The sequence below is a fragment of the Pseudophryne corroboree genome, chromosome 3, assembly GCF_028390025.1.
Source record: "Pseudophryne corroboree isolate aPseCor3 chromosome 3, aPseCor3.hap2, whole genome shotgun sequence".
In the NCBI taxonomy this organism is placed as follows: Eukaryota; Metazoa; Chordata; class Amphibia; order Anura; family Myobatrachidae; genus Pseudophryne; species Pseudophryne corroboree.
In genome coordinates, this window is record NC_086446.1 from 178,657,058 (window position 1) to 178,682,613 (window position 25,556).

General features: G+C 44.0%; 1 protein-coding gene across 5 annotated transcripts in view; it reads right to left on the reverse strand.

Annotated features, from left to right (window-relative positions):
- ERLIN1 (ER lipid raft associated 1) overlaps nt 1–25,556 on the reverse strand; it is a 66,331-nt gene that overhangs the window by 7,123 nt on the left and 33,652 nt on the right. For all 5 annotated transcript variants that reach the window (XM_063958636.1, XM_063958640.1, XM_063958637.1 and 2 more), the window contains 8 exons: nt 23,384–23,497; nt 23,084–23,165; nt 21,881–21,927; nt 20,573–20,634; nt 16,655–16,780; nt 16,369–16,442; nt 16,225–16,283; nt 14,953–15,044 (listed from right to left, as the gene is read on the reverse strand). In XM_063958636.1, the coding sequence (XP_063814706.1) occupies nt 14,953–15,044; nt 16,225–16,283; nt 16,369–16,442; nt 16,655–16,780; nt 20,573–20,634; nt 21,881–21,927; nt 23,084–23,165; nt 23,384–23,497 (656 nt within the window). The remainder of the gene's footprint in view (nt 1–14,952; nt 15,045–16,224; nt 16,284–16,368; nt 16,443–16,654; nt 16,781–20,572; nt 20,635–21,880; nt 21,928–23,083; nt 23,166–23,383; nt 23,498–25,556) is intronic.

A 25,556-nucleotide genomic window follows, 5' to 3' on the forward strand; every position in this document is an offset into this window, starting at 1 on the left:
TCGAACAGCCGATATATCACCTAGTGTGTACCCATCTTAAGGAACAGTGCAAGACTAAAACATTTGGACACCCTTTCTCATTAGTGTGTTTGGCCACAGCAGCCACATTGCTAAAAACCAAACATATGGCCATGCAATCTCTAAAGTCAAGCTTTAGTAGTAGAAAGGGTTGTGGTGACTCAATGACTTGGCACTGTTATGTTTCCAACAAGTGAGATTGCAAAAATGTAATAAAAATCTGTACTTGGTTGCAACACTAAGGGCAGTATTCAAATGATACATCACGCCCAATCTCCTTTCTAAAGTGATCCCGGATATCACATATATCGCGCCCATAGTAATCAAGTTTAGCTGCGTAAAGGGTTGGGCGCCCTCGCTACCCCGGGGGTAGCAAGCTGAAATTATTATACCATGCCCGTCAGCAGAAACAGAACGGGTGTGAAAGGGGGTGAAAAAATAAGAATTTACTTACCGATAATTCTATTTCTCGTAGTCCGTAGTGGATGCTGGGAACTCCGTAAGGACCATGGGGAATAGCGGCTCCGCAGGAGTCTGGGCACATCTAAAGAAAGCTTTAGGATCACCTGGTGTGCACTGGCTCCTCCCCCTATGACCCTCCTTCAAGCCTCAGTTAGGATACTGTGCCCGGACGAGCGTACACAATAAGGAAGGATTTTGAATCCCGGGTAAGACTCATACCAGCCACACCAATCACACTGTACAACTTGTGATCTGAACCCAGTTAACAGCATGATAATAGAGGAGCCTCTAGAAAAGATGGCTCACTGCAGCAATAACCCAAATTTTTTGGTAACAATAATTATGTACCAGTATTGCAGACAATCCGCACTTGGGATGGGCGCCCAGCATCCACTACGGACTACGAGAAATAGAATTATCGGTAAGTAAATTCTTATTTTCTCTGACGTCCTAGTGGATGCTGGGAACTCCGTAAGGACCATGGGGATTATACCAAAGCTCCCAAATGGGCGGGAGAGTGCGGATGACTCTGCAGCACCCAATGAGAGAACTCCCGGTCCTCCTCAGCCAGGGTATCAAATTTGTAGAATTTTACAAACGTATTTGCTCCTGACCAAGTAACTGCTCGGCAAAGTTGTAAAGCCGAGACCCCTCGGGCAGCTGCTCAAGATGAGCCCACCTTCCTTGTGGAGTGGGCATTTACAGATTTTTTGGCTGTGGCAGGCCTGCCACAGAATGTGCAAGCTGAATTGTACTACAAATCCAACGAGCAATAGTCTGCTTAGAAGCAGGAGCACCCAGCTAGTTGGGTGCATACAGGATAAACAGCGAGTCAGATTTCCTGACTCCAGCCGTCCTGGAAACATATATTTTCCGGGTCCTGACAACGTCTAGCAACTTGGAGTCCTCCAAGTCCCTAGTAGCCGCAGGCACCACAATAGGTTTGGTTCAGGTGAACGCTGAAACCACCTTAGGGAGAAACTGAGGACGAGTCCTCAATTCCGCCCTGTCCGAATGGAAAATCAGATAAGGGCTTTTACAGGATAAAGCCACCAATTCTGACACGCGCCTGGCCCAGGCCAGAGCCAACAGCATGACCACTTTTTTTGTGAGATATTTTAACTCCACAGATTTAAGTGGGTCAAACCAATGTGACTTTTGGAACCCAAAAACCACCTTGAGATCCCAAAGTGCCACTGAAGGCACAAAAGGAGGCTGTATATGCAGTACCCCTTTAACAAACGTCTGAACTTCAGGGACTGAAGCTAGTTCTTTTTTGGAAGAAAATCGACAGAGCCGAAATTTGAACCTTAATGGACCCCAATTTCAGGCCCATAGATACTCCTGTTTTCAGGAAATGTAGGAATCGACCCAGTTGAATTTCCTCCGTCGAGCCTTACTGGCCTCGCACCACGCAACATATTTTCGCCAAATGCGGTGATAATATTTTGCGGTTACATCCTTCCCGGCCTTGATCAGGATAGGGATGACTTCATCCGGAATGCCTTTTTCCTTCAGGATCCGGCGTTCAACCGCCATGCCGTCAACGCAGCCGCGGCAAGTCTTTGAACAGACAAGGTCCCCGCTGAAGCAGGTCCCTTCTTAGAGGTAGAGGCCACGGATCCTCCGTGAGCATCTCTTGAAGTTCCGGTTACCAAGTCCTTCTTGGCCAATCCGGAGCCACTAATATAGTGCTTACTCCTCTCCATCTTATCAATCTCAGTACCTTGGGTATGAGAGGCAGAAGAGGGAACCCATACACTGATTGGTACACCCACAGTGTTACCAGAGCATCTACAGCTATTGCCTGAGGGTCCCTTGACCTGGCGCAATACCTGTCGAGTTTTTCCCAACGGTTTATAATCATGTGGAAGACTTCTGGGTGAAGTCCCTACTCTCCCGGGTGGAGGTCGTGCTGAGGAAATCTGCTTCCCAGTTGTCCACTCCCGGAATGAAAACTGCTGACAGTGCTATCACATGGTTTTTCGCCCAGCGAAGAATCCTTGCAGCTTCTGCCATTGCCCTCCTGCTTCTTGTGGCACCCTGTCTGTTTACGTGGGTGACTGCCGTAATGTTGTCCGACTGGATCAACACCGGCTGACCTTGAAGCAGAGGTCTTGCTAAGCTTAGAGCATTGTAAATGGCCCTTAGCTTCAGGATATTTATGTGAAGTGATGTCTCCAGGCTTGACCATAAGCCCTGGATATTCCTTCCCTGTGTGACTGCTCCCCAGCCTCGCAGGCTGGCATCCGTGGTCACCAGGACCCAGTCCTGAATGCCGAATCTGCGGCCCTCTAGAAGATGAGCACTCTGCAACCACCACAGGAGGGATACCCTTGTCCCTGGTGACAGGGTTATCCGCTGATGCATCTGAAGATGCGACCCGGACCATTTGTCCAGTAGGTTCCACTGGAAAGTCTTGCGTGGAATCTGCCGAATGGGATTGCTTCGTAGGAAGCCACCATTTTTACCCAGAACCCTTGTGCATTGATGCACTGAGACTTGGTTCGGTTTTAGGAGGTTCCTGACTAGCTCGGATAACTCCCTGGCTTTCTCCTCCGGGAGAAACACCTTCTTTCTGGACTGTGTCCAGGATCATCCCTAGGAACAGAAGACAAGTCGTCGGAACCAGCTGCGATTTTGGAATATTGAGAATCCAATCGTGCTGCCGCAACACTACCTGAGATAGTGCTACACCGATCTCCAACTGTTCCCTGGATCTTACCCTTATCAGGGAATCGTCCAAGTAAAGGATAACTAAAATTCCCTTCCTTCGAAGGAATATCATCATTTCGGTCATTACTTCAGTAAAGACCCGGGGTGCCGTGGACCATCCCTACGGCAGCGTCTGAACTGATAGTGACAGTTCTGTACCATAACCTGAGATACCCTTGGTGAGAAGGGTAAATTTTGACATGAAGGTAAGCATCCTTGATGTCCCGAGACATCATGTAGTCCCCTTCTTCCAGGTTTGCAATCACTGCTCTGAGTGACTCAATTTTGAATTTGAACCTCTGTATGTAAGTGTTCAAAGATTTTAGATTTTAAAATCAGTCTCACCGAGCCGTCTGGCTTCGGTACCACAATAGTGTGGAATAATACCCCGTTCCCTGTTGCAGGAGGGGTACCTTAATTATCACCTGCTGGGAATACAGCTTGTGAATGGCTTCCAAAACTGCCTCCCTGTCAGCGGGAGACGTCGGTAAAACTGACTTTTGGAAACGGCGAGGGGAATACGTCTCGAATTCCAATTTGTACCCCTGAAAATATTACCTGAAGGATCCAGGGGTCTACTTGCGAGTGAGCCCACTGCGCACTGAAATTCATTGAGAACGGGCCCCCACCGTGCCTGAACTTGTAAAGCCCTAGCGTCATACTGAGGGCTTGGCAGAGGCAGAAAAGGGTTTCTGTTCCTGGGAACTGGCTGATCTCTGCAGCCATTTTCCTCTCCCTCTGTCACGTGCAGAAAAGAGGAACCCTTTTGTTCGCTTGCCAACCAGGACTGCGCCTGATAATACGGCGTCTTATTTTGAGAGGCGACCAGGGGTACATCCCCTTTTTTTTAAGGCAATACTTCCAAATGCCGTTTGGAATCCGCATCACCTGACCACTTTACTGGTAGAATTGGACAACGCACTTATACTTGATGCCAGTCGGCAAATATTCCGCTGTGCATCATGCATATATAGAAATGCATCTTTTAATTGCTCTATAGGCAATAATATACTGTCCTTATCTAGGATATCAATATTTCCAGTCAGGGAATCCGACCACGCCAACCCAGCACTGCACATCCAGGCTGAGGCGATTGCTGGTCGCAGTATAACACCAGTATGTGTGTAAATACATTTTAGGATACCCTCCTGCTTTCTATCAGCAGGATCCTTAAGGGCGGCCATCTCAGGAGAGGATAGAGCCCTTGTTCTTACAAGCGTGTGAGCGCCTTATCCCCCCTAGGGGGTGTTTCCCAACGCACCCTAACCTCTGGCGGGAAAAGGTATACTGCCAATAACTTTTTAGAAATTATCAATTGTTATCGGGGGGAAACCCACGCATCATCACACACCTCATTTTATTTCTGAGATTCAGGAAAACTACAGGAAGTTTTTCCTCACCAAACATAATACCCCTTTTTTTGGTGGTATTCATATTATCATAAAAGTGTAAACATTTTCCATTGCCTCAATCATGCAATGTGTGGCCCTATTGGAAATCACGGTTGTCTCTTCACCGTCGACACAGGAGTCAGTATCCGTGTCGGCGTCTGTATCTGAGGTAACGGGCGCTTTAGAGCCCCTGTATGAGACATCTGGACATGCACAAGCTGAGTAGCCGGCTGTCTCATGTCAACCACTGTCTTTAATACAAAGTTGACACTGTCACGCAATTTCAACAGTACATCCACTCAGGTGTCGACCCCCTAGGGGGTGACAACACTATTACAGACACTCTACTCCGTCTCCACATCATTTTTCTCCTCATACATGTCGACACAAACGTACCGACACACAGCACACACACAGGGAATGCTCTGACAGAGGACAGGACCCCACTAGCCCTTTGGGGAGACAGAGGGAGAGTTTGCCAGCACACACCAGAGCGCTATATATATATACAGGGATAACCTTATATAAGTGTTTTTCCCTTTATAGCTGCTGTATTGTTTATACTGCGCCTAATTTGTGCCCCCCTCTCTTTTTTAACCCCTTTCTGTAGTGTAGTGACTGCAGGGGAGAGCCAGGGAGCTTCCCTCCAACTGAGCTGTGAGGGAAAATGGCGCCAGTGTGCTGAGGAGATAGGCTCCGCCCCTTTCTCGGCGTCCTTATCATCCGTTTTTCTGTATGTTTTGGCAGGGGTTAAATGCATCCATATAGCCCAGGAGTTATATGTGATGCATTTATTTTAGCCATATAAGGTTTTTATCGATTTATTGCGTCTCAGGGCGCTGCCCCCCCAGCGCCCTGCACCCTCAGTGACCGGAGTGTGAAGTGTGCTGAGAGCAATGGCGCACAGCTGCGGTGCTGTGCGCTACCTTATCTGAAGACAGGATCGTCTTCTGCCGCCGATTTTCCGGACCTCTTCGCTCTTCTGGCTCTGTAAGGGGGCCGGCGGCGCGGCTCCGGGACCCATCCAGGCTGAACCTGTGATCGTCCCTCTGGAGCTAATGTCCAGTAGCCAAGAAGCCCAATCCACTCTGCACGCAGGTGAGTTCGCTTCTTCTCCCCTTAGTCCCTCGATGCAGTGAGCCTGTTGCCAGCAGGTCTCACTGAAAATAATAAACCTAAACTAAAACTTTCACAAAGAGCTCAGGAGAGCCCCTAGTGTGCACCCTTCTCGTTCGGGCACAGAGATCTAACTGAGGCTTGGAGGAGGGTCATAGGGGGAGGAGCCAGTGCACACCAGGTGATCCTAAAGCTTTCTTTAGATGTGCCCAGACTCCTGCGGAGCCGCTATTCCCCATGGTCCTTACGGAGTTCCCAGCATCCACTAGGACGTCAGAGAAATAATAGAAAACCGCCCTAACCGTCATAACTCGACGCCATGTCAGGGTGTACTTTTTGCCAGCCTGTTTCTGCATTCTGTATGCAAGTCCAGGATGCAGGATATAACAGAGTTTTACTCCTACAGCCCACTGCCTGCATTCTCAATGGAGGTGTGTATCCCATACTAATGTGGACATTAACAGGACAGTATATTGTATAGCCTGGTGACTCCCTCATGCTATATAAGTGTTTGTGCCTGTCAGGTAATATATGTCCTCCCCTGATAGGTTTCCTACAAAATGCCTATGACATGTATATGTGTGATTGTACTGTATTGCACTAATGGGTGTAAGGGCTTGTTGTCAAGTGTGTGCCCAGCCAGGTAAGCTGTTCTAGGACATCTGGCTGTGTGATGTACAGGAGGTCCAAGCTGACAACCCACACAGCCCCCCTCTCTACTCCCTCACAGGAAACCCTGAATTGCCTCTGACATCACACATGGGTTAAAATTGACTCCGGTTATGGCCCCAGGGCAGTCAACCTTCTTATCTCCATAATTAGTGCCTGGATGGCCTTTCAGCAGACGACCTGGCAGCATCCCCACGGGGGGTCCACTGGTGTCCCTGGACACGTTTAAATATTAGGAATGAAAATCTCACCAATCCCAGAGGTAGAGGTGTGCCCTATCTCAGGCAGAGGTTTTATAAAGTGATGTGCAAAGATTTTGGGAGAGAGTGGAGTGAAGCTCCTGCCTTGTGAGCAGGTTTGGAACGAGGCTGTTGTCAGGAGTCGGGAGATCCTGTCAACCCGTTTATCTGGAGACCTGGCTATGCTAAGAGGGTCAAGTATACGCAGCTAAGCGTTTGCTCCATCAGGTGCTGGCACAGTCGTGTGGCTGTTGTACCGGCTGGAGCCAGGTGATTAGTCAGCACGCCCTACCTTTGGCAGGTGGAGGACCATCAGGCCAAAAGTGGTCGGGATCAGCAAATCATGCAGATCGCCCAGCGGAGCCTAATAGCCGTGCAAAGGATCATGCTCAAGTGTCCTGAGAGGTGACTATTTACTGCTTAGGTCGGTGGAGGGTCCCTTTGTGTGGTTTTTCTCTTATATAATCTTAACTGTAATTGTTATTAATGCTACCTGTATATATTGTACATATTGTGGTTACAGTTTTATGTGTATGTTTAGCGTGTATAAAATAAAGGTGCTCTTGTACCTTGCTATTGCGTGCTTACTGCTGTGATCTCAGAACCCATAGCTACCCCGGGCCCATGCAGAGCTGTGAAAGCTGCCTTTCTCAAGGCGGAGATGAGCGATAGGCGAAAACAATGCCCATATAAACCCGGGGTCCTCACACTAACAGCCAGGGTACAAACTGACTCCAGAATGCTATAACAAGAGTCATGAAAGGTTCACGTTTCACCATATAGGTGGTTTTGGAATCTCGGTTAGGGCTACATTTCATAGTTTGACCAGATCCATTTAGCTCCAGTGATGATACATCACAATGCTACAGCATAAAATTGCATACAGAATTGTGGACTTCCAATTTTAAGGCATAAATTTGGGAAGGCCCTCTCCTGTTTCAGCACGAGAGTAGACCCTTGCACAAAACACTATCAAAAAATGGTTTGCCCAGTTTGGTGTGGAAACAATTGACTGGCCTGCACAGTCTAGCCTCTACCCAATTGAACAGCTTTGGGATGAACTGGAATGCAGAGTGTCAGTCAGGCCTTCCATAATCAGTGCCGACCCAACTAATGCTCTTGTGGTTGAATGGATGCAAATTCCCACAGCCATTTTCTGGCACCTACTGGACAGCCTTCCCAGAAAAGTGAAGGCTGTTACAGCAGCAAATGAGAGACCAACTTCATAAAGATGCAATGGTTTTATTTATTAACAGTTTCTTATATAGCACAGCAAATTCCGTTGCGCTTTAAAATGGTTTTGGAATAAGATGTTTAAGATGCACACGGCTGTCCACATAGCTTTGGTCATGTCGTGTAGCTTTGTAGCAAAAACTATTAAGGAAATCACTGTATACTCCATAAGAAAAAGATTAGCAGAAACTTTTACAAATAACTAAATTAAAAACATAACCATTACTGTTTTTTAATGACCCATTACCTTTTCATCTACCCAACCTCTTGTAATATATTAAACAAAAAGATTGTGGTTACAAAACGCACCCCCCCCCCCCCCCCCCACACCCAAAAAAAACAAAAACTCTGAACTGCAGTGAAAATAAAGCAAAACTGGCAAGACAACAGACTCCTCCATTGAATATTTTATAAATCCCATCGAGTGATTACAAAGTTACTCTACATTACACACTCAAATTACCCTTCTCCTTAATAGCTCCTAGACCACTAAAGGAGGTATCACTTTTTGGAACAGGTTTATCCTCTTATCCAAACCAGAAAAATTCTTAACACAAAATACAATGGAAAAAGAAGATCAAATGTTATAAATGGCATGTCTACAGTACTGTACTAGATGCTGGAAAGGTTTACCTCTCAAACTGCTTTTTTATTACTTAAACCAGATGTGCATTTACCTTTTGCTCCTTTGCCAGATGGAAATCCATTACTATAAGAAAGTGATTATGACATGCCTCATTTTTGTCTTCCTTTTAAACTATTATTGCCTCTGCAACCCCGATTTGTGTCTTCTTGTGTTGTGCTACAATTGTTATAAATGTTCTTTTTATCATAACCTATGTTTCATATCTTACATATCTTCTATCCTTTCCCTCTATTCAATATCTTTTTTCTAATACAGAAAACAAAACAAAGTAAGTGTTTGTGCATGCCCTCTTCTCTGTATCCAGACTTTCCCTTCCGTTTCTGTGATGGTAACAGATGCATTAAAAAGAAAAAAATAGGACTTCCGGTTCCGGCTCCCATGTGATCGGGAGCCTGGCGTGAGAGCTCCGTTGCTACCCCGGCCAGCACAGCAAGCAGAGCCGCGCTCGCGGACACATACCCGGCGGTTCCCGCAGCCTCAGTGAGGGGAAGGTCTCCTCCACCATATGGAGAAGTTTCTCACCTCTTCCATGCCGGCAAAGCAGCAAAGATCCCGCTCTGAGCGGCGCCGGGCAGAATCCAATATGGCCGCCGCACCGGACACACAGGATGGTCCGCAGCTGGATGATGGGTCTCGGCCTGCCTCTCCCGACCCTGCAGCCCTAGTCTCATATGAGGATGTCGTCAAAACTATCAAGGTAACGATGGGGCCCCTCATTGACACACACGCTGCTAAGTTAACGCAGGTGGCACAGGACATTAAGTCTCAGATGAAACAGCTGTCCTAGAGGGTATTAGTCACGGAGCAGAGATTGGGGGAAGTGTTCCAAGATGTAGCAGAATTGAAAACGAACGCTGACACTATGCAGAAATCTTATTACCAAGTTATGAATAAATTAGACGACCTGGAGAACAGATCGAGGAGGAATAACCTCAGGGTCATGGGCCTAGCAGAATCTCTTAAAGGGCCAGACCTATACCGGTTTCTACAGGAGTCTCTTCCGGAGTTGCTGGACATTGAGGATACATGTGCAGACATGGTAGTGGAGAGGGCCCATCGTCTCGGACCGCCCAGGACGGGTCAGAAAGCGAGGACACGCGTGGTAATTTTTTGTTGTTTAAACTTTCTGCATAAAGAAGCTATTTGGTCTGCTTCCAGGAGACATAGGAGCTCTGGCATGGGATGGTAGGGACATTCGTCTCTTTCAGGATTACTCCGCAGAAGTCTCCCGAGCCCGCAAGGATTTCTCCCAGATTTGTTCCCGCCTGGTCCAGGAGGGCAAGAAATTTGCACTGCTGTACCCTGCACGATTACGGCTCTTTGAAGGGGATTCATTTCGTGACTTTTCTAATGCGGCTGACGCAGCTGGCTCCCTGTCTGAAGGAAGAAAGTCGAAACACTCATCCTCTCCTGCTTCTCCACGTTCCGCATCATGGGCCCTGTGCTGAGAGATTCACGCGTCACTTGATGAAAGGCCTGGAGGTTCCGGATGGGACTGCTTGCATGCCTGCTATTTGTATGGTATCCATATGCGGGGAAAAAATTGCTTAAGTGATATTCATCCAGTTTACAAGTACTAAACACCCTCTTTTCCTTAATCTCTGTTTAGTTTGCTCAGTTGGGCTGGGGGGAAGCTGGGAGTTTCATTTTTTCATTGAAGGTTGCTATTGACCGGGGTGTGCTAGGGGTAAGCACGCCATGTTTGAAGTTAACCTTACGGATTTCTAAATGGCTGGAAGTCCTTATTTCTTGGATGATGGTGGCGAGTTGCAGCCTCCTGCCCTGTTCTGCTTTTTTGTTTCTATATGTTGTTACCCTCTTTGTGTCTTGTCTAGTCCCCCCTGTATGTTTGCTCAAGTAGCGTGGTGGGTGGAACAGCGGTGGCTGGACCGCCATTGCCTTTATGTGCTCGTCATTACTTCACTGGGTCTATTTAGATTGGCTGCATGTCGTTTTTAACGATTAGCACATGGAACGTGGGGGGTATTAACTCCCCGGCTAAGAGGAAAAAAATTCTTATGTATATGAACAAGCTCCGTATGGATATAGCTTTCCTGCAGGAAACGCATCTCCTTCCTCTAGAGATGGCCAAACTTAACACACTTCAGTGGTCAGTGTTGGCCTCGATCCCATACTCCTCTAAGGCACGGGGGGTAGCCATATTGATTAGACAGTCTCTTTCTTATACTGTTCATTCTGTAAAGGTGGACCCGCAGGGTCGGTATATTATTGCAGACGTCACAGTAGACTGCACACGCCTATTGCAATGTAACATATATGTTCCGAATAATCGCCCCAAAGGGTTTTTTCTAGAAATGCTGAACAAACTGTATGGTCATATAGATTCCAACATTGTGTTAGGGGGGGATTTCAATGTGGTTTCGTCTCATGTTATGGATAGGAATGTGGCTTCCAGTCGAGGGCTTAGTGACCCTAAAGTGGGTGTTAACTATATAACCCGCCGGCTGCGGGTGGTGGATGTGTGGAGGGCGTGCTATCCGCTAGAACGGGATTATACTTGCCCGTCAGCTGCATATGGTACGCTTTCCCGCATTGATTACTTGCTGTTGTCAGAACATATGTTCCCTAAGGTTATGGATGCTGGGATCGAAGCTATAAGTATCTCGGATCATGCCTTATGTTGGATTAAGCTGGCGGTGCAGGTGGATAAGGGTCCGATGCGGCAGTGGCGGCTCCCGCCACATCTGGCTAATTCATTGAAATTTTGTAACATGTTGGAGGCGGCGTGGCTAGATTATAAGAGTAATAACGCAAGTTATGAGTCCGAGAAGCCTGACATTCTGGCAGGCATCTAAACCCGTCATGAGAGGGGTAATTATGTCTTACTGCGCACACAGGGATAGGCAATTAGACGGCTCATACTTGGAAGCCCAGGCAAACTTAACGACTTCCTTTCAGAGGTTTAAGCATTCACCTACTCCAACTAATAGGGCTGATTATAATAACAAAAAGGCAGTTTTTGATAATATTCTGAATCACTTAGAAGCCAAGCACACTTTCTATAGGTCTGCTTCTTTTCACAGATATGCTAATAAACCGGGGAAATTAATGTCCTTCTTATTGAAAGGGCGCCATTCTTCCTCAGTAATTAAATCCCTCCGCACTAGTGATGGTACTACGGTCAGGTCTAATGCCAAAATAACGGAGGTGCAGAGTTCTTTTTATGCCCAACTGTATTCTCAGTCTCCTAGTAATCTGCCCAATAAAGAGGCCTTTTGGGCTAATATGAGTTTACCTCAGATGTCTGACAGCCAGGCCTCATCCCTTATGACACCCATCTCGGGGGAGGAGGTGGAGAGGGTGATTAAGGCACTGAAGACTGGAAAGGCACCGGGACCGGACGGCCTCTCCAATGATTATTATAAAATCCTAATGCCCCATATCCGGGACACATTGCAGGTATCTTTTAATGAATTACTCTCCGGTCGGGCCCTGCCTGGTTTCTTTAACTCAGCGTTCCTCAGGGTGTTGCCGAAGCCTGGCAGGGATCCGGAACTCCCGGAATCTTATAGGCCTATTTCCCTGCTTAATACGGACTAGAAGCTGTTTACCAAGATATTGTCTGACAGGTTAAAACTCGTATTGCTCTCCATTGTCCACCCAGATCAGTCGGGATTCATTTGGGGCCGCCAGGCGGTGGTTAATATAAGAAAAGTCTTAACAGTAATGCAGAGGTTACAGTCTTCCTCAGATACGGGCACCAATGTAATTTTATCACTTGACGCCGAAAAGGCATTTGATATGGTGACTTGGGACCATTTATTTGATACCCTACATAGGTTCGGGGCCCCGTCAGCCTTTGTAGAAATGTTGGTCCGCCTATACACAGACCCGGCCACGCAAGTATTAGGCAATGGCTATATTTCTTCCCCCTTCTACATCCAGAGAGGCACCCGTCAGGGCTGTCCTCTATCCCCTCTACTATTCGCCCTGGAGCCACTGGCGATATCCCTCCGTGGCGCGTCTTCCTTTAGAGGCATTTTGGTGGGCAGGCTGGAGGTTAAGATAGCGTTGTTTGCTGACGATATGTTGCTATTTATCGCTGACCCCAGCAGGTCGATAGGACCTATAGTCTCCATCATTGATAGCTTTGGATCCTTTGCGGGTTACAAGGTTAATCTTTCCAAATCAGAACTCATGCCTCTATCGGGAGATGCGTCCTTCTTTAATAGGCACCTGATATTGTCCCAGTTCCCTAGGATCCAGAGGGCTCTTAAGTATTTGGGGATAATGATACCCACATCACTGGAAATGTTGTATACAGTTAACGTTGCCCCGGTCCTGACAGCTGTCCGGGCTCTCCTAGACGGGTCGGTTAATTTGCCCTTGTCCTTGCTGGGAAGGGCCACGGTCCTTAAAAGTGTAGTGTTCCCGAAACTCTCATATATTTTGCAGATGCTGCCATTACGCCTTACAAAAAAAAGACTGTAGGTCTGTAAATTCCATGTTCTCTAAATTCTTATGGGGGGGAGGAAACCAAGGATTTCTTATGCTAAACTTCAGATGCCAAGGGCGGAGGGGGGGCTGGGGATTCCAGACTTGGAAGCGTTTAGTAGAGCGGTGATGTTCCGCTATGTCACAGACTGGTTATGGCAGCGTTCTTGTTTTACCAATTATACATTGGAGGAGGAACTGTTTGCCCCCTTCTCTCCCAGCGCCCTCCTTCACACCCCAAGGAACAAGCTGCCGGCATCACTCAAGGCGAATATTATCCTTTCAGATACTCATGGAGCCTGGCACTATTCCAACTCAAAATTACATAGAAACCCGGCCTCCTCCCGTTACACAACTTTCTGGGGGAATCCCTGCTTCAGTCCTGGGCTGGAAAATGCTAACTTTAAGCAGTGGCGGGAGCGGGGAATTTCGTCTATTAGAGACGTATTTGACCCTGGGGGAAGGCATATGCTCTCCTTTGAGGAATTAAAGTCCAAATATGGTATAGCAAACTCAAATTTCTATATGTACCTGCAAGCCCGACATTTTGTCATTACTATGGCTGTCCCTATGACCTCGCCAGACAAACAGGATCCGATAGCCACTCTCCTCACTCTCACGAATGCCTCGGCTTATCGTTTATCTTATTATTATGACCATTTACGGGTGATACAGACGGAAAAGCTATGGAAACGTACGGTTTCTAATTGGGAGGGGTATGTACCGGACTTCCCGGCGCAACCAATTCTACTGAAATCCTGTCAGTATACATTTAAATATCTACACTCGGCTCAGCTTCAGGAAGTGTACTTTAAGTTATTACACAGGGCTTACATAGCCCCGGCCCAAAGAGTGCATATGATCCCGGATGGGAATAGTGAATGTTTAAAATGCCACATGTCAAGGGCCTCCTTTTTTCATTGTTTTTGGACATGTAGGAAGATTGCCACGTTTTGGAACAAAGTTATTGTATTCATTAATAGAACTCTCTCATTGAGGGTCGCCAGAGACCCCATAGCTTGTTTATGCAACTGTTTTGAGGGTTGGCCTCTTGGCCCGGATAGGAAGAGAGTTACGCCCATTCTCACGGTCATCCTCACGGTGGCTAATAAGGTTATTTTGAACCATTGGACGAAGAAGTCATCTCCCTCTTTGGGGGAATTAAAAAAAATTCTTTTACGGGTTCTCTATTTCGAGCGCCAAGCCACCTTGCCACACATTGAGAGGGGAGTCGCTCGCTTTTACTCGAAATGGGAGCCTTACATTGACAGTCTAGACATTGATACACAGGGCCACATTGAAAAGCTCTTTGAAAATACCTCCTGGGTTCTTCACAAACATGTAGATGCTAATTGATATGAGTTAATACCTTGCTATATTGAGGTTGATGGGCACATGGAATGGGGTAATGTATGTATGTATGTATGCCACGCGACTAAGGAGTGAACTGTCTTGTCTTGTCCCCCCCCCCTTCCCTTTTCCCTTCTTGTGTTCTCCCTTATTATTTTATGATGTTTATAAGTGGGTGATGACAGTTTACAGTGTATAAGTATAGGATATGCGAAATTAAGTGGCACGAGTTGCAAGGCACAGAGACACTCGCAGTACTATTAATGCTGAAATGTATGTATGTATCTTGGCCACTCCTATCTTTTTTCATTTTGACTCACCACTGTATGTAAAATTTTATATTATAAAAATGAGAAAATAAAAACAGTTTTACAAAAAGAAAAAAAAAAAAGAAAAAAAATAGTCTGATAGATTGTTCTTTAAATGCATATGGATGTTTTGGACATTTTTCTCTTGTTTTCTTTTCTCCACAAAGTCACTACAATTGCAGGTTACATGGGCAGGAAAACATTGATAATCTTTGCTTGCACTCCATAAAGGTGCGATCAAAAATGAGCAAGGTTTTCCCTGGAGTAATTACTGTGCTGCTGACTGAATTCCCCAATGTAACATGGTGTCTGTGTTCTCTTTTTGCTGTATTATATAAAGACTTAATTACCTATTACAGCTTTTTTCCTCTCAGTCTCGGCTTCCTTCTCCACCACTTTTTGTGTCTGTGCAGCAATCAAGAGCTTGGTCTTCTCACCCTCCCTATGAAGCAGATGAAATATGTAGATATGTAATCTTGGTTAAATTAACATTTTATTTAGGTTATACACATTGGTTATCCAAATATTTACCGCATGTCACAGTGTAATCCACAGGCGTTTCTATAATGGGTGCAGCGTGTGCCACACTGCACCCATATAGTATACTTACCCCTACAGAGAACCGAGGTGGCAGCCCTACAGTACGGGCACAAATCACTTGGAAATTGTCTGCCGCATTATGCAAGAGTCTACTAGCTGCCAGAGAGGAGGCAGCATGCGGGTCCCCTCCTCTCTTATAACGCCCCTGGTGTAATCATTAATGTTGCAGCAGCTTTCCCAAAGTTTTTCGATTAGAATCCACTAGCTCCAATGCATTCTTCCATGTTCACATTATAGAAAATGGAGAGAGAGCCTTTGTTGTAAACTACTACACAGATAAAGCTTTAGCAAACGGTTCACATTCTCAGCTATTTCATGCCATTTGAAACTCCAAAATATCAAGGCATGAAGAAACTTGCTTCTGTTCAGTGGCTGACAAAAAAACATAACTAAATAGAGAAACTGATGAATTGACAAAGTCCCTCTAAATCAAGGAATTGTAAACTATGGCCCTGCTGCAATCCGGCCTCCATGTTCTAGCAGGGCACCCATTGTGTGAGCTGTGGAAAGTACCCTGTGCAGGTTGTCATGCTGAGCTCTGGGAGTTATTAGAGCCAAGGACTACAATAGACTTGTGCTGTACCACCTACTGTACTCTGGTGAGACACTGGGGGGTTGGGCTCTTCCACCCATCTGTGCACTCTGTAGAATCTCAGTAATCTGCACGACTCCACAACAACCTGGTCTTACATGTGTTATGACATTGGGGATACTCCTGTGTAGCATATTTTGAATTGGGGACACTGCTCTGATGCCCATTATCAATTGTAGACGTTACTGTGTGGCATATTATCAATTTGGGGCAAAGTAGCGAGTCACATAAGTAATGGGAGCACTTGAGGCATATTAATAATTGGGGGCACTTCTGTGTGGCATTATCAGTTGAGTGCACTACATGAAAGAAAAAAAGCTTGGCCTCCCCTACTCTAAATTATACACAACAGACAACTGTGCAAGTTCTTTTGCCACGTTCTAAAGACACCATAGTCACAATAATTCTCCGGTACAACTACGTTACTTACATTAGCTCAAAGTTTCTTCGAATAGCTTCTGGGATTTTTGGCTTTGTAACACGTACTGCCTTGAGGACAAATAGAAGTCTTAGTGTCAGTTTACCTAATTTGGTCTCATAAATATCAAGGAACAATTTGGAAAGCAGGACTTACTTGTATGGTGAGTCCCGGAGCCATGAAATTCAGCTCCATCTGTAGTGATAGTTTTAGGTTCTCATCTATTTGATCTATATAGACAAACATTGGGAATGTACTTAATACATTTTTTAAGTTTTATAAAGCCGGGATTGCTTTATTGGCTTTGAGAATTCCAAATACATTACATGGGATTTTAATGGATAACTAAAACCTACTGCATTTTTTCTGTTCTTGGAATGATGAAATTGAAATAACTTTTCTTCACATGACAGAAATATGTACTCTAGTTCATGACACTCACCAAACAATTCGATGTATACTTCCTGCAAGGTGTGTGAACTGCAGAACTGATTCAGCTCATGGTGAATCTTGTTAAAGATTAACGTTTTGTCATAATCTGCTGTGTAGTTCCGTACAACATCATACACTGTAAAATTCAACAAGAAAGCGGTGTAAGTTGGGTCACCAGGCAGACCGAGACCTCACAGTGTATGAAGCCCTAGCAGAGACGGCCATTGGGGACTAACCAAAAGTGTACCCACAAGTAGGATGATTTTATGAATTTTACACACTCTAATAATTGGATCATTTGCTCACAAGCAGAACAAACTAAAGCTAATAAACCTAATATTTGGAAATATCTTATGACAAGGTGCTGGCTCCACATACACATAAATCATAATTGGAATATCCTATCAAATATGAGAAACCACTGTTGTATAAGGGGTATAAGATTTGTAGAATGGTCTTCATGTAGAGAAGTTTTAAGCAAATTGCAGTTGTTCAGCTTTTGCAGAACATGCTAGGAAATGTAGTTACTGCACACCAATACGTCGTCTTCCTCAGATACAGGATGTAGAAGCTGCCAAAGTGAGTATCAAGGTGGCGGGGTCTATCAGCAACACGTGTTTGTGAGGAGTTAACTGCACCTTATTGCAAAAGCAGTTATTATCATTCATAGAAAGTCAATGTTTTTGTCCCTTTCTGTGAAGTAATATTTCCCCTGAACCTCCAGTTTCAGTGCATGTCCTCATGTTCTAATACTCCTTGTTAAAACACTTGGTATATTTGAAAGTTTCTATCGTGGCCGCTCTTTCCATTCTCAACTATACATATTAAGATATTTTAGTATTTCCTGATAAGTTTTGGGATGTAGGCAATGTACCATTTTAGTTGGCCTTCTTTGTACAGCCTCTAGTGTATTTCTATCCTTTTGGAGAAAAGGTCTCCAGAACTGTAACCAGTATTCTAGATGAGGCCATACTAATGACTTATACAATGGCTTTTTTACTTTTTTTTCACCGCTACTGATTCCTCTCCCTATGCAACCAAGTATCCGACTTGCCTTCCTCATTGCTCTGTTACACTGTTTACCTGCCTTCAAGTCATCTGAAATGGTGACTCCTAAATTCCTTTCCTCCTCAGTAGTTACCATTATAATGCCCTTTATACTATATTTAGCCTTTGGGTTTTTGAGAACCAAGTGCATAATTTTGCATTGTTTGACATTAAACTGTAGTTGCCACGCTCTTGCCCATTCCTCTCGTCTACATAGATCCTTAATCATTTGTTTTACCACTACTGGTGTGCCTACCCTGTGTCATCTGCAAACAGGAATACTATCCCTTCAATACCATTTGCAATGTCACAGACAACTGTGGATTAAAAGATCTAGCGTAAATTGGTCTACAGTCATTAGGTCGACCTCGTATGTTGACGTGCATAAGGTTGACAGGGTCAAAAGATCGACAAGTGGTATTTTTGTGTATTGAACCATATGTGACCCCAATTAGTGGAAACGTGTATGCTCGCCATGCTTTGGCCAAGGTGGCTCGCTCCATTACCACTGCGCTCGCCACAGGTTACTATTCCCAACTACGGTACATGTGGATAGTAAATAAAGCCAAAATTGTAAAACCATGAAAAAAGTGTCTACCTTTGACCCGGTCAACCTTTTTTACCGTTTACCTTTTACACGTCAACCTTTTGAACCTGTCGGCCATATGGTATCGACCTATCAACCGGATATAGTCACCAACAAAGATATTAAAAAGCACTAGTGCACGTACAGGTCCCTGTGGTACTCCACTGGGGATGCGGTCTGGATGCAGCTGGTCAAAATCTCAACATACGGCTAAAAATGCTGGAGCCAAAACTCCAACATCACTTGGAATGCAGACCCAGAATCCTGACCGCCGACATCCAGAATCTAAGTATGCTGAGGTCTACTAGGTTTTAGCCGCCGACATCCCGTATTACATTTCTCCACTGGTAATCTTTCCTCCTGTGAATGCACTCCATTTACTACAACTCTCTGTTTCCTAACCTGCAACCAAGATCTTATCCAATCAGCCATCTTAGAATCCAACCCCAAGCTTTCCAGTTTATTTAGCAGTCTGTGATATGGGGCCTTGTCACATGCTTTACTGAAGTCTAGATAAGCTATATGTATGGCTCCCCTTTGAGCTATTATTTTAGTCACCCAGTCAAAAAAAGTCAGTAAAATCTGTTTGACATGATCTCCCCCCAGAGTAAATCCATGCTGTTTGGGATACTGTAAATTGCTGGATTTGATATATTCCACAACTCTTTCTTTTAAGAGTGTTTGTTTCCATTATTTTACCTACTACTGATGTAAGGCTCACTAGTCGGTAGTTACTTGCCTCTTTATTGCTTCCCCTTTTGTGCAGTGGGATTACATTTGCTCTTTTCCAGTCCTCTGGAATTAGTGCTGTAGCTAGCAACTGACTGAATAATTATATTTTTGGTGTTATCAAAACCCCTTTAAGCTCTTTTTGTATCCTTAGATGTAGCCCATCTGGCTCCATTGATTTCTCCACTTTCAGTTTTGAAAGTTCTGTAAAGGTCCATACACACTTAACGATATAATGAGCGACGTCGCTCATTTTCCCCCTCCTTGAGCGACGTCGCTCATTATATCGTTAAGTGTGTATGCCGCCAGCGACGATCGATGTGCGGCCCCGCGGGTCGGCAACGATCGTCGCTGTCAGTAGGGCATGCATGAAGGATGTGGACTGTCGTCCACGACCTTCATGCAGGGCTGGCGGGGGCGTGACGTCACTGAGCGATATGAGCGGTCATATCGCTCAGTGCGTACAGGCGGCCGCCGACCGGCCGGCCCGGGAGGGGGAAACGTTAGACGATGTCGCTCACAGAGCGACATCGTCTAATGTGTATGGGCCTTTATGACCTTCTCACCATGTTAACTCTGTCTAAGATTTGAGAAGACCATGGCAAACCTGTAGCAACATTAGGCTAATTTCATCTGGATTTAATCTTTTTTAAAGTCCAATTCTTATTCTGAAAAGCAATCCTTCCACTCCAATGTAGGAAGCCAGAAATTATACAATGAGTGAGCTGAAGGCAGGCTTGACCCTCTACTTTAGAACCAAACACTCCATCTTAGGGGTACAAATTTCATCATATTCTCCATTTCGTAGAAGAAGTGGCTGCCCTAGAAGGGACCCTACAAACTCCTACAAAGGGGAGCAAAGTGGGCCGTTTTTTTTTGTTTTGTTTACATTCTAAATAAAAAGGTGAAATGCCACTTAAAGCTTTGAAACACATTTCTCAGACAAATCTAATATGGTGAGGAGATGGAGATAAACCACAAAACACTAGACAATTTCTATAAATAAAACATCTCTCTCTCATCACAAAGGTTTAAGCTGGTTTTCCTCTCCGTGACGATAAGATCTATTTCAAATGAAGAAACATTTTACAAAAAGAAAGAATACATATAAAAAAAATATTAACCTACCAGAATTACTGATGTCACAATAGGTAAAGAGAGATAAAATGTACCGGCCAATTAGCTTCTAACTGTCATTTTACAGGCTGTACGAAGCTGATTGGCTGGAAATGTACAGTATCTCTCCAAGGTTTGATCCATCTACCCCTATATCTTTAAACCGTGTGTGCCCAAAATCTCCTTAATGGGTTATTTTTCACCATGTTCAACCAATAAATGGAAACCTCTAAAACATCTCTCTATGATTTTCAAAATGAATTTTTCCGCCGATACCCTAACTGGAAAAACGTGTGGCTGTTGTCTAATGGAGCTTATAGGAAATTTATGCTGGCACTGCCCAATTTTTCAGAGCCTCTAGCAGACACCATAAAAACTAGTACATGCCACCAATCAATTTTCAGGAGTTGCTTTGCCCACAATTTCTCAATATTAGAAAGTAACACTGACCTGCAGAAGGGAGCAACATATTAACAACCTCAATCCGGTCAAAGTAAATCATAACACCCCCACTGAAACACAGAAAACAAAGATTTGCAAAAGTTACAAAGTTAGCATACATTAATGCAGCAAATGTTACTCTTTAAAAATATATATATAGCATGTGGTCTCCATTGTGTGTAATGGAGAGCAGAACTACATGTACTACTGTATATATTCAGAATACTAGACTGCGAGGCAGCAAGGCCAGTCACAGAGAATCAATAATAAAAAAAATAATAATAATAAACGTAATATTTAAATGGGTCTTTGTTTCAATATTCATGACCAAATATGGTTAGTTTCTGAAGATAAAGCATCACTGAATTATAATGAAACATAGAGCAATGTGGAGTGATGGTGGTTATTTTGTATTAACTTTCTCTTACATCCATTGCAAGATGTGAGATTCATATTAGTGTCTACACATATATATGTCCTTCTATAAATATATGCAAAATATCAGCTTTTCTGCTAACAGCTCACTGGGTACATGGACAGGCAGTTACTGCTGATCATTAAATTTACAGAAGATTCCTGTATGAAGTTGTATTGGGAAGGTCCAGCAGTAATCGTAGTGAATACTTTTGGTTCTTTCAAATACAATTTCAGGTGTATTTTAGGACTCACAAGGAAAACACCAACAGGACTCTATTTGGGCATAGTTTGCCTATGCTGACATATTCTGGTTTCCCATTATGTACATCAGTATATTCTCTCCCTCTATAGCTAGCTATATATATATATATATATATATATATACACACACACACACACACATATATATATATATATATATATATATATATATATATGTACACACATACATACACACACACATATCTCCTGTGCAGGAAACTGCTGCTTTTATTACAAAATATTCCCTGTATGGTCAGGTAGATTGTTGGGGAGTTAATTTAGATCCAGCTACATTGGGGAGTTCATTTAGATCCAGCTACGTTGGAGCTACACATTCCAGCATGCCTTGCCACAGTTTTAGCATGCCCTAATAGCAAACTGTGGCAGTGCATGCTGGGATGTGTAGTTTGACGGCAGCTGGAGGGACACTTGTGTAATACCCCTGCTATAACCTGTCCTCTGATGTGCTGTGCTATTTACTCTTTAAAACAGGTTGCCTACTGATCGTCTATACACATTGTGATTTCATATATTGCACTGAGATTTTCTGTGCAATTCTACAGTACTGGCCTAAGAATATGATTAAACCAGGGAGACTTAGGATAAATTGTTACTCTAGTATATGATTAACAGACATACCTGGTACCACAGGGTACATTTTTCACTTCATCCGTTTGCAATGTTGTCTTTAAAAAAATAAAAATAAAATCACACACAAATAGCAGTTAGGCACATTGTTGATGAACAAACTCTTGCTTAAAGGAGGCCTTTCATTTTTATAAATGTTTAAGATTTTCCTTATCACGGAGTATTTAATTTGGCCTTTTTTTGCATCTTACTGTGGACTTCAGTCCTGCATCCTACTACAGATTTGTTTGTTTTTAAACTCTCTTTAATATATTAAATCTTATTATCCTCTTATTCACATCCAGACACGCATAACTCAATCAACAATCGCTATGTCATAGCCCTTCTCTGTCCTAGAGCTAGTGGGGGAGGGCTAAGGAAGAAATGTATTATCCAGCCAACTCCATTTCCTGATTTACTAGTAAAGCATGATATTACTGGCTTCTTGTAGGATAAAGGTGTACTAAGCAGTGTGAATGCAAATTTATCACTGAACCTTGAGACATTATAAACCAGTATACTGCATCTCCTCCGCTACAGTACAAGATCTACCCTGTGTTCCAGATAATCTGACTTAACCCAACTACCCCTGGCAGTTTTCCTATTACACTGTATTCATAGATACAGTCTAACTGCTACTATAAACGTACCCCGCTGTAACAGAATAATATACAGGCAAGCCTATGTTATTATATACATCTCACAGTGGCCACTTTGTACCACACATAAAGCTATTACTTGCTGAGTAATAATCACTTTTTGCTTCCTCATCTTTACAGAGAAGACGTTTTAGGTAAAACAAAAGCTTTTTTTCCCTGGTAGACACAGCTAGAATGCCTACCATTTTGAGATCATTGATCGCTATGGTAAATGCTATTTCCATACTCAAAAATTCTGTTAAGGACACACCACATATTATACACTGTATTTCAGGAGCATCCTACTATACATATGTATAGAAGACTCAATTATTAATTCATTTCCTTGATGGCTGATTCTCTAGCTGCATCTACCAGATGTAGCTCACTGCACTTGATTACTCAGTAGGTAAAAGGCATGTGTGTACGCTTTATCCAGTGTCTCCAAAATGTTCTTCAGCTGATTACTTAGAACATTAAAATACAACATTTAAATGTTGCCATGATGGCTTATCTGCATTTAAATACACAAAACACACTTTTATAGTAATTAGTATATGAAGTCAGTGCCACTTACCTGCACCGATCGAAAGGAAGTGATGAAAGGGAACATGATATGGTACCCAGGTCCGCTGGGAGTACTTAGTAATGCTCCCCCTCTAGGAAACAAAGCAAACAGAATGCTTAAAATAACCCGGAGCTAAGAGCACATGTGATGAGAAAAGCAAGGGACACAAATACTTCATTTAAGAACAACTTAAATAACACAAAAGAAAAAACAAACAATGAAATTATATACTATAAAAATAATTGTCATGTCTGGAACTAACTGGGGTCACCATTTCTGAGTCACCAAGTTCCATGTGTTAGGAATTACCTGTAATACACAGCCAGGTGACCTTCTTCCACCATATGTATGGATGAATGTAAAAGCAGAGCAACCAGGACAGTCACCACTCCTACCACCACTCCCAACTGTGCCATGGTCATGCTGGAGAGAACAAAGGAGTTATGTATTAGGACACACAACACCACTGCAATATAATGGCCTTGTAATCATTTGCAGGAATGTTTTAAACAACTATTTACTCAATATGCTAATTTCCCCCATCAGTACAAATAAAACGCATCACATACATGAATATTTCCGTAAGTAAAAACAGCAGGTTACAAGTACAACTTAATTTCCTAGAAAGGGGTGTTACAGGTAGTTTACATGCAGCAGTGTGCCATATCTGCCTGATCTCTATTCACCATAAGGTCAATGCAGGACAGACTGCACTGTATATAGGAATAATTCATTTCTAGCAGTGCAAATAAACAGAAGTGTACAAACTGTATGCTGAGGGACATGTCACTTTGCTTTGTTACTGTCCCACGTGTATCAGCCCTTAATGGGAGGTTCCAACAGGTTCCAAAGTGGAGAAGGGACGAGTAAGCGCTTGCTGGAGGACTCATGAGAACGGGATGTAGTGGGGACATAGACATTCAACTTATCGACCGCATACCTAACCCATGAAAACATCAAAGTGACACACATGCTTCTGATATACAGTTCACGCTCTCACAAGGAGTGTTTCACTAAAATGTGTAACATGTCCCATGCAGGCACCGTTCTAAGTTGAAGCACGGACAACAGACTCCTTGACAAAAAAAAAAAATACACATTTGTAGAAAATAGAAGACTTATCTAGTTCACTGGTTCCAAACCTGCTGCCTATTTAGCGGCTTCCCTTCGCCTGTAGTTTTAAACCTCATTTAGATTGGTCATTTGGTCTCCGAAGAAGCCACAGTATGGAGCGGATAAGGGGAAAAAATATACTTTCTGAAGTACTTCAGTTGAGCTTGTAGTCAATGAGCATATGTACAGAGAGAATATGAAGCTGTTATGCAGAGCTGGAAATGCGATTAACTATTGTCCTTTGGCAAAAGCCTGATGTGAGTTAGCACTGCCAAGTGTGCATTCCATATTATTTTTAATGTTCCTTTAGTGTTCTAATCATTTCCTTGTCAAAGCATGTAAAGCTTTGCCAAATCCTGTACCCAAACCAATAATAGCACATAACTGAAAATAATTCAAACTTGACCACACACAATTTGTTGGTTACTTCTAGTTACAACTACATCCTCATAATATTTACAATATTACCCTTAATTTGCATACACACGGTGCGATTTTCCGGGCGCTATGGACTATATAGTCTATATCGCATGGAAACATAGTGCATATCGCACCGTGTGTAAGCACTTGCGATGCCAATGCGCAGTCCCGCGGTATCAGCATTGCAAGAAAATATAGTGTGTGCAGGCGGGGCCGATACGGACTACATGCCTCCGGGCACAATATGGTCTGTATCGGCCATTAGCCTGCATCTGTGCATGTGTACACACCTTTACTGTAAAATAAACCATATTTCCACTCACATGGAGAGGGCATGGCCATATAGTTGTGTCACATATTATGTGGTGCACTAATAAGTTTCAAGAAACACAAGGACGGAAACACATTTGTTTTATTTTGCCCTATGTGCAGTCTTTTTACTCTTTAAGAAGCCCCACACGGGCCAATGGCATACATACGTATTCCTGGCGGTTGGGATGCCGGCTGTCAGTATCACGACGGCAGCATCCCAGCGGTCAGAATGCAGGCAGTGGGGTGAGTGCAAAGAGTCCCCTTGTGGGCTCAGCGGCTCGCTGCACTAGCCACAGGCTCTCTTCCCACTCTATGGTGTTGTGGACACCCACGAGTGGGAACAGCCCCGATGCGCCGGGATTCCGGCTGTCGGCATTGTTGGCTGGCGGGATTCCAGTGTTTGAATCCTGGCCGCCAGGATCCCGACAGCCGGCAAATAAACTGCATCTCGGGCCAACATCCTGCACAATAGCTGTAAACTTAGGCAAATAGCCTGGACAATATAAAGCTGCACAACGAACGGATCAAATTCATTTGAACTATTATTATTAATTCCAATTGGGGAATAACTGGTTAATGGCTTGCCTTGTATACAAGGAAGTTTATCATGGAAGCTGTAAAATAGGATGATGCAACC